This window comes from Limulus polyphemus, unplaced genomic scaffold, assembly GCF_000517525.1.
Source record: "Limulus polyphemus unplaced genomic scaffold, Limulus_polyphemus-2.1.2 Scaffold1823, whole genome shotgun sequence".
Taxonomy (NCBI): domain Eukaryota; kingdom Metazoa; phylum Arthropoda; class Merostomata; order Xiphosura; family Limulidae; genus Limulus; species Limulus polyphemus.
In genome coordinates this window covers 202600-215463 of record NW_013667433.1, presented here as the reverse complement: position 1 = coordinate 215463, position 12864 = coordinate 202600, and the positions used below count along the sequence as shown (strand labels likewise).

Below are 12864 nucleotides of genomic sequence, written 5' to 3'. Positions count from 1 at the left end.
ATACTCCTAGTTGCTCTATGCGGAGTAAAGCCAATCAAATATCTTCACCCTACATCACACGATAGGCCTATCCACGTTACACAGAAACTCTCTCTCCCTCTTCAAAAATAACTAGACTCGGTCGAATGATTTGTATTAAGCATTTTCCTTTAAAAAAATGACTGGTCTTTTTTTTATAATGGGCCATTTTTGAGCCTGGGCCTGGGGGTAGCCTCAATAGCCCCTGCCTTAATCCCCCTGATGTCTCCTCCAATTAAAATACTTTATTATGATTATAAATCGTTGTTTCCCATCTTATTATTAGATATGATATATTTAGATAGCTTACTTTTGGCCGGAAGCTCTTAATAATTACACCTATTTCGTACTTAGCTATCTCTTTCGAATGATCATTTTATACACAAGCACGCTATAATGTGACTGTTTAATAATTTCTTTCAACAATGACCGTTTAACATTTTACACTAAGTATCAAACGAATATAATGTTTATAATTTGGCTTTTGTCCACCTGTCACCTAACGTGTATGTTCCACACTACGAAACGAATTGCGTCACCCATTAGCAGATGATTTATAAAATGAGCGAAAACAATTACGAAGAAATATAAGGAACACAGTACAGTATGAGTGAAAATAAGCTTTAGTACTTGTAAGTAGATTCGTAAGTGAGGTGGAAATACTACACGTATTTAGAATTTTCTTTTAAGAAATAAAAAAAAATTATAACTAAATTTTTAATTGTTATGATTATCGATATAATACTTAACACTAGGTATACGAATTTTGAAATTAATTGTACCTTGTCGATTAAGCATAAACCATAACTAAACTCCCTATCAAAAATTGAAGTCGATAGTGTACGTAATATAGCATTATTATTATTATTATGTGTTTACATAACAGTTAGGCCTAGAGGCTAGCATAAATTTCACGGTCTTACGATGCTTATGAGTCATTGTATCTCTGATTTGATTTCTAAGTTTTATTTGATTGTTCACTGATGTTACTGTGTACTGTAGTGTAGGCGTGTAATGATGATGTAGTGGAGATTTTCAATGAGAATGAAAATGTTATTAACTTAAGATTTAAAGTTTAAGGGCGAGTAACATAAAAAAGAATTGAGATGCTAATGCTAGTAGTACTATCTGGGCTTACTAGTTTTAATTTTCATACATTACTGATAAAATTAACTTACAGTTATACAGCAATGTTGTACTTTCAGTTTCAATAAGGTTTAGGTAAATAAATTTTAGCATAAATTAAGCATGCTAAGACTTATTATTAATATTAAACAAAAGAAAAATTATTAGGCTGAGTTGGTGAGAGCATTTTTTTGTGTCAGTTGAGGCTTTGAAGTTTAAGCACATGTAACAGTGTAAGTTAGAAACATATTTAACCTCTTGAAAGTAACTGGCATTAGGTTTTTTGGGTATTTCTGCATGGAAATTGAAAATGATTTTGCTGAATATTTTGTGAAGTGTGTCCAATGACAAGTTTGGAGTCACTTTTACAGGAATTATATTTATTATATGTGGATGAAATGATTTGGATCAATACAATGTGAAAGTTATAATTATATTAGAAAAACCTCATTTTATGGGTGAGTGTTTATATTTGATTTTACTAAAACATAAGCAAGTTAGCTGACAAGAGATTAGCCAGTTCACAAAAGCCATATTTTCAACTTCCAAACAACCATAAACACCATCTTCATTAAAAGTTGAATGTAGACTTTGACACCCAAATGTTATAGAAATAGCTAACTTTAGACAAAGAGGACGTAGGATAAAATTACATAAATTGCTCAATAAGCTTATAACTTCATGCAAGCTGAGGAAGTTTTTGTGTGTATGTTGGACTGCTTTTTTGTTTATCATGTTTCAGAACATAAAGGGCAAAGTGATAGTTATCTGACATTCAACCACTTGTAAACTAAAAGGTGTTTTTTTTTGTTTCTTCAATGCAATCTGTGGAATTTTGCAACTACATACGTATCCAACAACTTTATAAGTAACAAAATATTTTTGGAAAACAACTCTACAACTAGACTTCCAAAATTTATACCTATTTCCTTAAATATTTCAGGCTTTTCATTTCAACTGGTAAAAAGATTGCCTAAACCTCTAACATTTTTAAAATATGAATCAGATTCCTCCTCGTTCTGTGCTTCAGAGTTAATGAGCAGTCTAGTGGTTTAAGTGAAATTAGGTGTTATTTCTAATAGCCCTCCTTTCTATAACAAGGTGACTAACACTGTACACAGAATTCTAGATGAACTATAACTAGTCTTTCACAAGGCTAAGTAAGTTTTTGTTATTAAATTTTAAAGTTCTGTAAATAGAAATTTACATGCTCTCCTCATTATATTCTATAAATACATTCATCAGAGAGTTATTTACAATCAGTGTAAATCACCTCCCCTCCCTTTTTTTGTTCTATAACTTAGTTACATAACATTTTCCCTCTGGGCCATAAAACTAATGATTCACATTCTGGCCTATTCATTGTGACTTTTTTAGTTCCATATGGAAAAAGAAGTATTCTTAACAAAATTGGTTTCTTCCCACATTTATTTTAGTATTCTTGACAATTTAGAAATATAGGGTGGGGCACAGCTGTGTACCCACTTGAAATACTGTCAAAGATGGATGATACATTACTTCTACAGGTATTTAAATACGACTCCCAGGTAAGTTTCCAATTTTTATTTTATGTATTCACGGGTAAGGAAAAATTATATATTAACTGATACTGCAGTAGCAGAAGAAAGTCTTAGCCAGCATAAAGTTAACTGAACTCAAGGAGATGTGTAGGACACATTCCATTAGCTACAAAACTTATCTAGGTCTTGCATTTATGTGCCTGTAGAAGTAATTTATCCAAATCTTATAGTATTTTGTGTATGTACATAATTAAACCTTACCTACATTACTATCCAAAAAGCTATTTCAGTCATTGAACAAGTTCTAAAATAGTTCCCACGAGTCAAATTTTGTTATTGGGACTTACTAGGCAAAATCATTTTAGACAGTTTTGGTACTGTGAGAGATGTTTAGTAAAAGTTTAAAATTGGATCTGAAGACTATTTCTTGAAAATAAAGGGAGAGTCTTGAAGGACCAGATGATCCATTTTTGTTCCTATGTTATGTTAAGATTGTTGCACAAGATCATTGAGCTTTAATATTATTACTTTTGATTTTCATTTAGCAACCAGTTGTGTAGTAAATGCCAGGGCATCAATTTTAGGAAAACTCAACAGTATTGGAAATTGTTGGCTACTTGTCTTGTGAGGAAGAAGAATATTTGGAGACTGTCCTGAACTTGTCAGGGCTTTAAAGGATACATTTCCAAATTTATTTATAGAGGTTCCTAGTAAAAGAAAGATTGCAAATGTGTTGTTGTTTATTTTTAAAGGGATATAGGTAGGATCCAAAAACTGGGCTGTTAGTTAGACTTGTTGTGCAGAAGATGTTGGTATCGATGTTCAGTGATCATTAACAACCTTGTTATCTGACACTCCTCAAGGTGGATTCATGTGTGTGATGAGGGGACTTACCAGGGAAGGTTCTGTATCTTCATCTTCAGTTTACCTCATCTGGGATCTAAACAACCACCCACATGTTTGCTGTGCGTAGCTTTCTATGAAAGGGAGGAGAGGATCCTGGTGGTTGAAGGGTTTCATTAATGGATCAGTTTATGTCAGTGGCACTTTAACACACCATTTTGCCCTTGAATTCCTGTAGATGGGTGGCCTTGGGGTGGCTCCTCAGGATCAATCAGCTGGTCTTGTTGGGCTAGGGGTCAACCAAGAACCAGTGTTAGGCATTCTCAACTGGTGTTGTAGACATTGTGTCTGATGCTTGTGTTTGGGTATAGTGCTCACAAAGCTCTGGCATAGCTACATTGTCATAGTTTGGCATTGTAGTGCATCCCCTCATAGGACTCCATGGTGGGTGAGGTCAGTGGGTAATGAACAATTTTCATTTTCTTATGGTTCCCCAAATCCAGAATAAAATGAAATAATAAAAAAACAGTTAATAGGTAAGTGACCATGTATGGAAGGCTCTGTTCCTCAGTCACCATCTAAGTCAGTTCCTTGTTTTCTTATTCTTCATTCTTTGACTGAGAAATTATTAGGGCAAATGTCCCCTTTTTCATCCAGAAGGGATTAGATGGGCTTGCTGGCTCTCCAAAGTCAGTCAAGAAGTTACGTTCTGGGGATATTTTAGTAGAAACATCTATGCCACACCATAGCAAACTCCTCCTGAAATCAAAGGTCTTCCACCTCTTGGGGAGCAGATCAATGCAACTTTCTTTGCAATATGCTACCAAGCTTCCATTCTTACCAAAACATTCCACCTTGGGTTGCGTCTTTCTTCCTTGGTGGGCTGTGCTGTTCAAGAATAAACAGTCTAACATTCCTCCTTTAAGCCTTCGTATCCATGCATAGCTGGCTGAATTGGGTTTGTCATTGGATGACATTGCTGAGTCCAATGATCAGCCCATCCTGCCATGGCTCATTACCATCCCCACCTATGACCTTTCTTTGAGTCGTCTGAGGAAGGCAGATACTCTCGATTGGAAGTACCATCTTTTCTTTGCTGAACATCTTTTGAACCATTTTTCTGTTCCTGTTTTTATGGATGGTTTGAAATCAGGTGACTTTGTGGACTCTGCTATGGTTTGTTGTGGCTCAGTGATTATTCACAGGATTTCCTTTACAGCTTGTGTTCACTTCCAAGTTGAATGTCATTTCTCTTGTCTTGGATCATGTAGAAGCTGAGCAGTACACTGACTGTACTACAGACTCTCTTAACTATCTACTTGTCCTGGAATCATTTAACAGTAGTTCTCATCCTGTTCTTGTCAAAAATGACTGACTCATTTTTCTGTATCTTCCATTTCTATCCAGTTTTTCTGGATACCTGACCATGTTGGTATTTGCGTGAACAAGCTTCCTGACACTGCAGCTATGTCTGTCTTCTTTGATGTTGTCACAGCCTTGGCTGTTCCATTTATGGACTATGGTTCTGTGATCAAGGCACAGCTTCATGGCAGTTGGCAGTTGATTTGGGGAGAGCAGATTCATAACAAGCTTTTCCACATTAAACCTACTGTTGTTGCTTGACATGTATTATCTGGTGTTGGATGGTGACACTGTCCAACTTAATTGTGTTTTTAGCTTTTTATGGGCCTTTTGCTTTCTAACTTCTATTTGAGTATTTTACCAGCCTTTTAGACATTGTTTAGCTTTTAACTTGATTTCTTTTTACTTTTTATGGAGTTTTACATTTTGTTCTTGTTTTTGTTTTTTTTAACATCAGTGGTTTGTTGCAGATAGCCATGGTACTTTGCGCCAATAAACCCCAAAAAACCAAACAATATCTGATGTAATAGATAATTCTAATCCTAATTTTGAAATGAAGTTTTCTTGCTATACTTAAGTTTTTAAAAGTTTGGCTTTTTTTGGGGTGTAGAGAACAAGGAAATATGTAAGATGACTTTCAGAAAGCTTTTAGTAATGTCTGCACAAAAGATTAGTAAATTATATTATGATATATGTGAAAAAGTAAGAGTGGGTGGAAAATTTACTTCATGATAGAAAAAATACAGAGATTTACCATTAGTCCTTCAAAGTTCAAGGTCTGTTTGTAATATTTGTTAAACAGGGTAATAATAAAGGAAACTCCATATTTAACATGACTATTTTAAAAACTACTTGTCCAAGAAGAACTACAAATTTCACAAGAGGCACATTGAAAATCATAAGTTTTCTTCAGAAAAGCTTAGGCATGGTATAGGGTATTTCAAAAACTGTCACAGAGGGTGTTCAGTATGCAGTGTTAAATTTTTACTTTTTCTAAAGAGCAGGTGTGCAAGAACAGCCTAGGAGAATCAAATGGTCCCTTGTTATCCATCTTATATATATATATATATAGATAGATAGATACCATGGTATCTGTCCAAGTGTTCGTCTGTTGTCTCCTAGTTGAAAAGCTGCACGTGCAGGCAAAGATCAACATTCACTTTTGAAATGATGGGAGAACAGACATGAATAATGTTGATGCCAGCTTTTATTTCATAAGCAGTATACTCTACACTAAATTATTAGGAATTAATCACACTATCATTCACATATCAAAAATGTGATGTAACTTGAAGAATAAAAATGTAGATTTACCATATGTTATTGTTGAGTGTCTGTTAGCATTACTGAAATGGTCAACAGTTACTTTTTGCAGTGGGCAGTATAAATAGCTCAGAGCTTTGGCTTTGAGTGAAACCAAGAGTGCAAGGCAATAACTCTTTAAATAATTTAAGTTGGTAGATTAACTTAAACTTTTCTCATCACTGGGGACGGGTATGTTTGTTTGTTATACTATGCTTTACATCACTTTCATTCAGCATATCAAATTTATCCATAGTTAAAGTTACTGCAAGTATCATCTGTCCTAGACAGTGTCCTTACAGTATCCTGCACACATTTGATTCCAGTCATAAATATTGTTTCATTGAAAGAAAGTTGAGAAATAAAAACAAAGGTAGTTTGCAAGAAGAACTTGGGTATACAGTTTAATATGATTTTGAAGCACCCTGTAACATGTCCAAACTTTCCTGAATGAATTAAACTTGTAGTTTTCAATGTGCTTCTGGTAAAAGTTTTATTCTACTGAGCCGATTAATGTTTAAGATAGAATTATTTTAAACATGGGTTTTCTTTATTAACATCATCTATGCTATTTATGTGGATACCTCCTACAGAAGTTCTCCAAAGTTGTTGATTCCACTAAAATGCGTGTTAATCCTGATACATTGGAAAATTTGTATCTTGTAAGAACCTGCAGTCTGCATCATCATTATAGTGAAAGGGTGAACAGTGGTAAAAATGTTATGGCTGTAGCACCAGGATCATTTACTATTTAGGTATCAGTCTAATAGATTTTAACCTCTGGTTGCTTGCAGTGAGGAAGAAGGTTTATGTAGTATGGGACTCTCATTAAACATACTGATGAAGTTATTTGTAATAGAGCATAAAAAGTCTAGGACTTGAATTTTTTTTTGTCAGGTACCAAAGTTCAGGATATTATTGAACGCATTGATAACTTAGTTGGCAATACCAAGGAGCAGTTTCTTTTTGTAGTACATATAGGGGTAAATGATGCTAGTAATTGTAGAATGGAAGAGCTACTTAAAAAGTATAAAAATTTCCTTCAGAGATTTAAGGGTAAAAAAAAAAGGTGTGTAGCCCTTTCTGGAATGCTTTTTTTCTTGGGGGGGGGGGGGGGTTATAGGTTATTCAGTAGTTATAGACTTATTAAAATAGGGTTTGTATAGATATTCTACAAACGAGGTTAGTTACAGCCTGTTAGGATTGAAGATATAAAATATGGTAATCTAGAGGTTGAATCTACATACTGTAGGCTACAGTCAAGGGTTCCAAAGGTAGAAAGTTTGTAATTGGAAGTTGCTATAAACCATCTGACCAACCTTAAAAAAGGGAAGATGATAACAATTTACCTCCCTCCTTCCAAATAAAATCTTAAATGGTATTGCCGGAGGGGATAACATTTTTTATTTATTGTTAACCACTGATAAGAATGTGGTTACAAAAGTTGAAGTGGGGAAAGAGTGATCATTGCATAATTAGATTTGATGTCTAGCTACATATTGACAAAGAAGTTATATTTTAGCTCATAATCATTGGAAAGCCAATTTTTAGGCTATGCAGCAAGTTTATTATTAGTCAGTTACAATAATGAGTTAAAAGGTTTGAAAGAGAACAGATTTATGAAATGCTTAAAAATAAACAGCTTTTAATTCAAGGTAAGCTTGTTCCTTTAAAAAAAGGAAAAGATAATAGGAAAAATCAAACTTAATTGGCTTACTGAGTACAAAAAAGAGGAAAATTGGGGATAAATGCTACAAGTTTATGTTTAAATTGCCAAATAGGATTAAAAATTTAGAGCACTAGAAAACATAGGGATTTTGTTAAAATAAAAATTAGTAAATCAATAAGGCCTTATGGAAAACAGCTGGTTAATATTAAACTAACAGATGGATTTGTTTAGGTGCATTAGAGGTAAGCAAAATGCTGAAATGGGGATTGAGCCATTAAAGGATGTTGATGGGAAGGCTTTTATTGAAGACTGTAGGATGGCTGAGCTTTTAACATTTTTTCTCATCTGTTTTTCTAGAGTATTCTACATCCTGAGCATTCTTAGGAAATATTGAAACTAACCTGAATGATGTAGATATTAATCCCTTAGTGGTGAAAAAAAAGATTGAGAGGTTTATAGTAGATAAGGAGTAGCGCAAAACAATGTTTTCTCCAAGATTTTATGGGATGTCGCAGATTATATTTGTGAGCCTCTCTCTCTCTCATATTTGATAGGTCAATAAACAGTTGGTAGGTGATTGAGGATTAGAGAGTTCTTAATGTTAATCATGTTTTTAAAGGGGGGTATTTGCTTTATGAAATTTTGATAGAATTTACCTCTTGTATTACTCGTAGTGAGAAGAACATAAATGTTGTGGAGAAGTAAAAGGATATAATGTGATTATTTGCTGTTTGCCAAAAACAAATGTTTAATTACTGTATGGGAGAAATTTGTGACAGTTGTAGAATTAATTTATACAATTTTTTAATATAAAAGGAATAAGGATATTTCTTTGAACTTAGTATACAGTGTAGAGTATTAGTACTGTTCAGTTTTGATACCACTTAGATAAAAATATTCATATACAGTTGAATAAATTTGAGCCACATGCATATAAACAGGAATAGACTTATTTCAACTAAAGTGTAGAAGTAATGGAAACAACTTGATTTATGTGTTTAACATTTTTAATGCTCATACAAATGAGCCATGTGAAGTATTGTACCTATGTTTTTACTGTATTATTGTTTTTTATTTTTAAGTCTTGGTGTCTTTTAGACTTGCATTAGGTTTCATGTTTAAAAGAAAATGTTTATCTACTTGCTAAACGTTTTTAACTCACTTATTTACAGTTGAAATTAAAATTTCAGATATATACTGGTAGAAATACACTAATATATAGACTGCTGAATTATAAAAATGTATCTTCAATGACATTAATATTGAAATAAGCAGAAGCCAGTAGCTAAATGTTGGATTTCATAAAACCTGTAACTTCATATATTTACTCTTACAGTATGCGGGATTTAATTTATATTATATTAAAAAAAATTTTTTATTGTTACAGAACTGGGACCTAATTAGTATGGCAGATAAAAAGAAAAAAATTATGAGAGATGAAGTGGCAAAATTAATACGTGCAGTACTTCAGAGTTCTAAAGGAGGAGTTTATGCACACAGTTTACAAAGTAAGTACTTTGGCTTTGATGGATAGATCATTAATACTGGTACACAAAAAGGAAAATATCCAATCTTAAACTTAAGTAACAAATATATAGGCTGATGCTTTATCAACTGGGTTACATGATATGTTTGGCAACTCTTCCTCACCCCTCTACTGCAATGACACTGTTTATGTACTTTTATTGCTTGGCGAATGATGATTAACCCAACTTGGACTAGGCCACTATGCACTCTTCAGGTGTCAAGTGCATACTTGCTTATAAAACATTAATATTTAAGTGGAAATAATAATTCTGTTTCAACAGTTTTTTACCTAAAGAAATTTTAAAATTTTATTTAGCAGGTTTTCTGGGAAAACATTCCTTTTCAGGATATTTTGAAAGAAGTTGATTTCATTATGTAAAGATTTATAGAACATATTTTGTAGGTTATGTCTTAAAGCCAGTAAACAAGATTCAGCTGGTAGTTTTGAGAAGACCAGTAAAAGTATTTTTGTGAAAGACTGAAATTTAGAAATGGTTAAAATTAAGTGTTAAAAAGACATCTAAAAAAAGGGGGCAACTGCCCAGGGATTTGGGCAAATGAAATCTGGTTAAGCAGTAAACCCTGCAAACCACCTTTAGGCTATCTCTTCATTTAATCATAAAAAGCATAGTTTTTGGCTTTTTTATACATATAGATCCTTGATACATTAAGATTGATTGAAATAGTAAATTGAATTATAATTATAAATTTGTTACTTTTGTTATTTGGTACTTTATAGATTTAATAGATATTTGTTGTTAGTTTATTAAAATTTTTACATTTATATTATGAGCTAAAAATGGCTGTTGTTATGCTTTTGCTTTGTTTATGACCTTGTTGCTGTCCTAATTTAGGTTCTTCTTTTTAGTAAGTTCTTAAAAATGTTAAGAGATAGAAAGAGAAAGGGGAGCCCGGTGAGGATGTTTGCTCCAGGGCCTGTACTGGATATTGATGTTCCTGACCTTATCTAACACTTAAATTGCCAATTTTAAACTTAGTTGACAAGAAATTTGCCCTAGTGAGTTCAGACCTGTCTTCTGTAAACAGTACATACACGGTACTTTTGTATTTTTTTCATTCTAAAGATCATGTCTCAAGTTTTTTACATTATCTTAACCTTCTTTCCATGGACTTTAGGGAGTTAGATTCAAAACTTAATTTAACTACTTTATTGTAATGGTATAGGAATAAACTTGGCATCAAATTGTAGTTAATAAATCATATTTTGATATTATAAAAGGTTTAAAGCTCTTGATTTTTAAGGAAATCTTTAAAAATCTTCAGTCTATCCTAGTATGAGAATTGTTATGTTTGCTCTCTAGGTCTTCCCTCTTCTCTAATTTATTTACCACCTCTCAAAGAAGTATGTAATTTAACATATATTGCTCATTATAATATAGTTATTACTCAGGCAAAGCATAATTTTTATAGCCTTCAATCTTGTATGTTTACAGTGCCATAAATTAGGAAATCAGACCCAATTGCCATGCCCACCTGTCATATTCTCTCTTTCAGAAATTGCCAATAGTTCTATCCTACATTTAATACTATATTATTTATAACCAATCAAAAGCTAAGGCTTTAATCTATCAAATGACATATCATATTACATTATTTTCTGTACAGAGAATCGTCTAATTTGCTTCCAGTTCAAACTTTATTCTCATGGGAAACACGTTGACAAGTTTGGCTGAATTCTTAATGGCACTTATTGCATAGTTAGAAAGCCAGAAAAGTTATGTTAGTTATAAGACATTGTCTGCTTTTTTTATTATTTTGCATGTATAATGTTACCGAGCTTAAAGCTACTTAGGATAAACTAATGTAGTTTCATGCTACAATTTGAAGTCATTCTAGCAAGAAAAAAAGGGTAATTTAGATTTATTTAGATTTTTTTTTGGTGGTTATGAGGTCGGTCAAATTGACTGATCCTGTTTTGAGTCAGAGTAGAGAAAATAACAGATGAAATATAAAGTTTTACTGGAAGAAAAGTTTGAAATTATTTGGGAGGTTTTAGAAATTTGATATCTGTGAAAAGAGGAAAAGTATTTTTAATCTTAACAGGAAAATCACTTTGCACATGGACTATTCAGTATATTTATGGACAAATTTTCTTTTTAGTTTGTTAAAAGTACTTCACTAAAAAAGATTTTTATAAGTGAAAAACTTGTAATGTTTACTGAAAGACTGACAAATTTTGTGAAGATATATACACACCATATTAAAAATTAGTAGTATCAAATTTATAAAGACTTTAAACATGTACAAAGATGTCACATGATCGGTCAAATTGACCCAGTCCATGTTGAGAGAGTTAAGGCAATATGCAAACAGTAACGTCACATACAGTGCCTAATGCTTAACACCTAAATACTATACACATTAGGGAGACCCTTATCTGGAGGTAAAAATCAAAATTAATAACTGCTTTTGGAGCACCCCATACTTTTATGTGGATTGATCAAAAACTAAAGTTGACAAAATTTTAAGGGAATCAAAGCATATTAAGAGGTCATTACTGGTTCTTGAAGTTTTTCCCCCCTTTGATGCAGTGTGCATCACACATAAGATGAGTTACCCAAACATACACATCTGAGTAAGCAGAGTGAAGAAATATAAAAATGAAGAGAAGAACTAGAAGAAAACACAGATGAAGCTGGTCTAAATATTCCAAAGGTGTGGCATGCTCAGTAGAAGCTATAGAAGCAGGAGGTCATGAGTCCTGGTCTGAGAGGAAGAATGTAGGGTAGAACTCCATATATATCAAAACTACTGAAACTATTTCAACAGAAGTGGCCTATAAATAATAATAGTATATGTTGCAAATTATTTGATCTATTCTAATCATATACTGTTAAAGTTTATTCATTATTGTACTAAATAATGACCAGAGGAATATCTGTATGCTCCATTATGATTTTCAAAAAGTATTTTTGCATTTTTGTGCATTAAGAACTAATAAAAGCAAACCCAAGTTCACTATTACTTTAAAAATACATTACTATCACTATCATCAATTTCTGTACTTTTGATAGGTAAACATCTTGTAATAGATTTTAATGCATTTGTAATCTAGACTTTAACTCTAAAAACCACCATATTATATGATTTAACACTATATGTTATTTATTTTTGATCACTGTGGTGTTACAACATCCATAAACTCCATTTTAATCATTGATAAAATACAATATAGATTATTTTTAAGTTTGTAATTACTACCTTTCTGTTAGTGCTTCAAAGTTATATATATATATACAGGGTTGTCAGATTCCCTATTTCAGTTAATATTTTTTTTATTTCTATTATTATTTTTGAGCTTCTTCTGTAAGCATTATTTAAAGTAACATTCAGATATTGTTTATTAAGTCTATAAATTGCTGAAGAAACTTTAAGAATTTAACATCTCGCAAGTATATTTCCACATTAAAGTTCCTATCGAAGTGTTATTATGAAATAATTTGTCCTTGAAATATTTTTTTAAATTAAGCAAAATAG

The 12864-nt window shown here is 32.4% G+C and overlaps 1 protein-coding gene across 4 annotated transcripts in view; it reads left to right on the top strand.

The window, feature by feature from the left end:
- Nucleotides 1–542: 542 nt before the first annotated feature.
- LOC106465059 (tudor domain-containing protein 7-like) overlaps nt 543–12864 on the top strand; it is a 113436-nt gene continuing 101114 nt past the window's right edge. For 2 of the 4 annotated variants that reach the window (XM_013925255.2, XM_013925254.2), the window contains exons 1-2: nt 543–650; nt 9227–9347. In XM_013925255.2, the coding sequence (XP_013780709.1) occupies nt 9245–9347 (103 nt within the window). In that variant the 5' untranslated portion in view covers nt 543–650; nt 9227–9244. Of the gene's footprint in view, nt 651–820; nt 859–1220; nt 1240–9226; nt 9348–12864 lie in introns of those variants that run through there. The other 2 variants (XM_022392874.1, XM_022392875.1) reach the window with 2 other exon arrangements.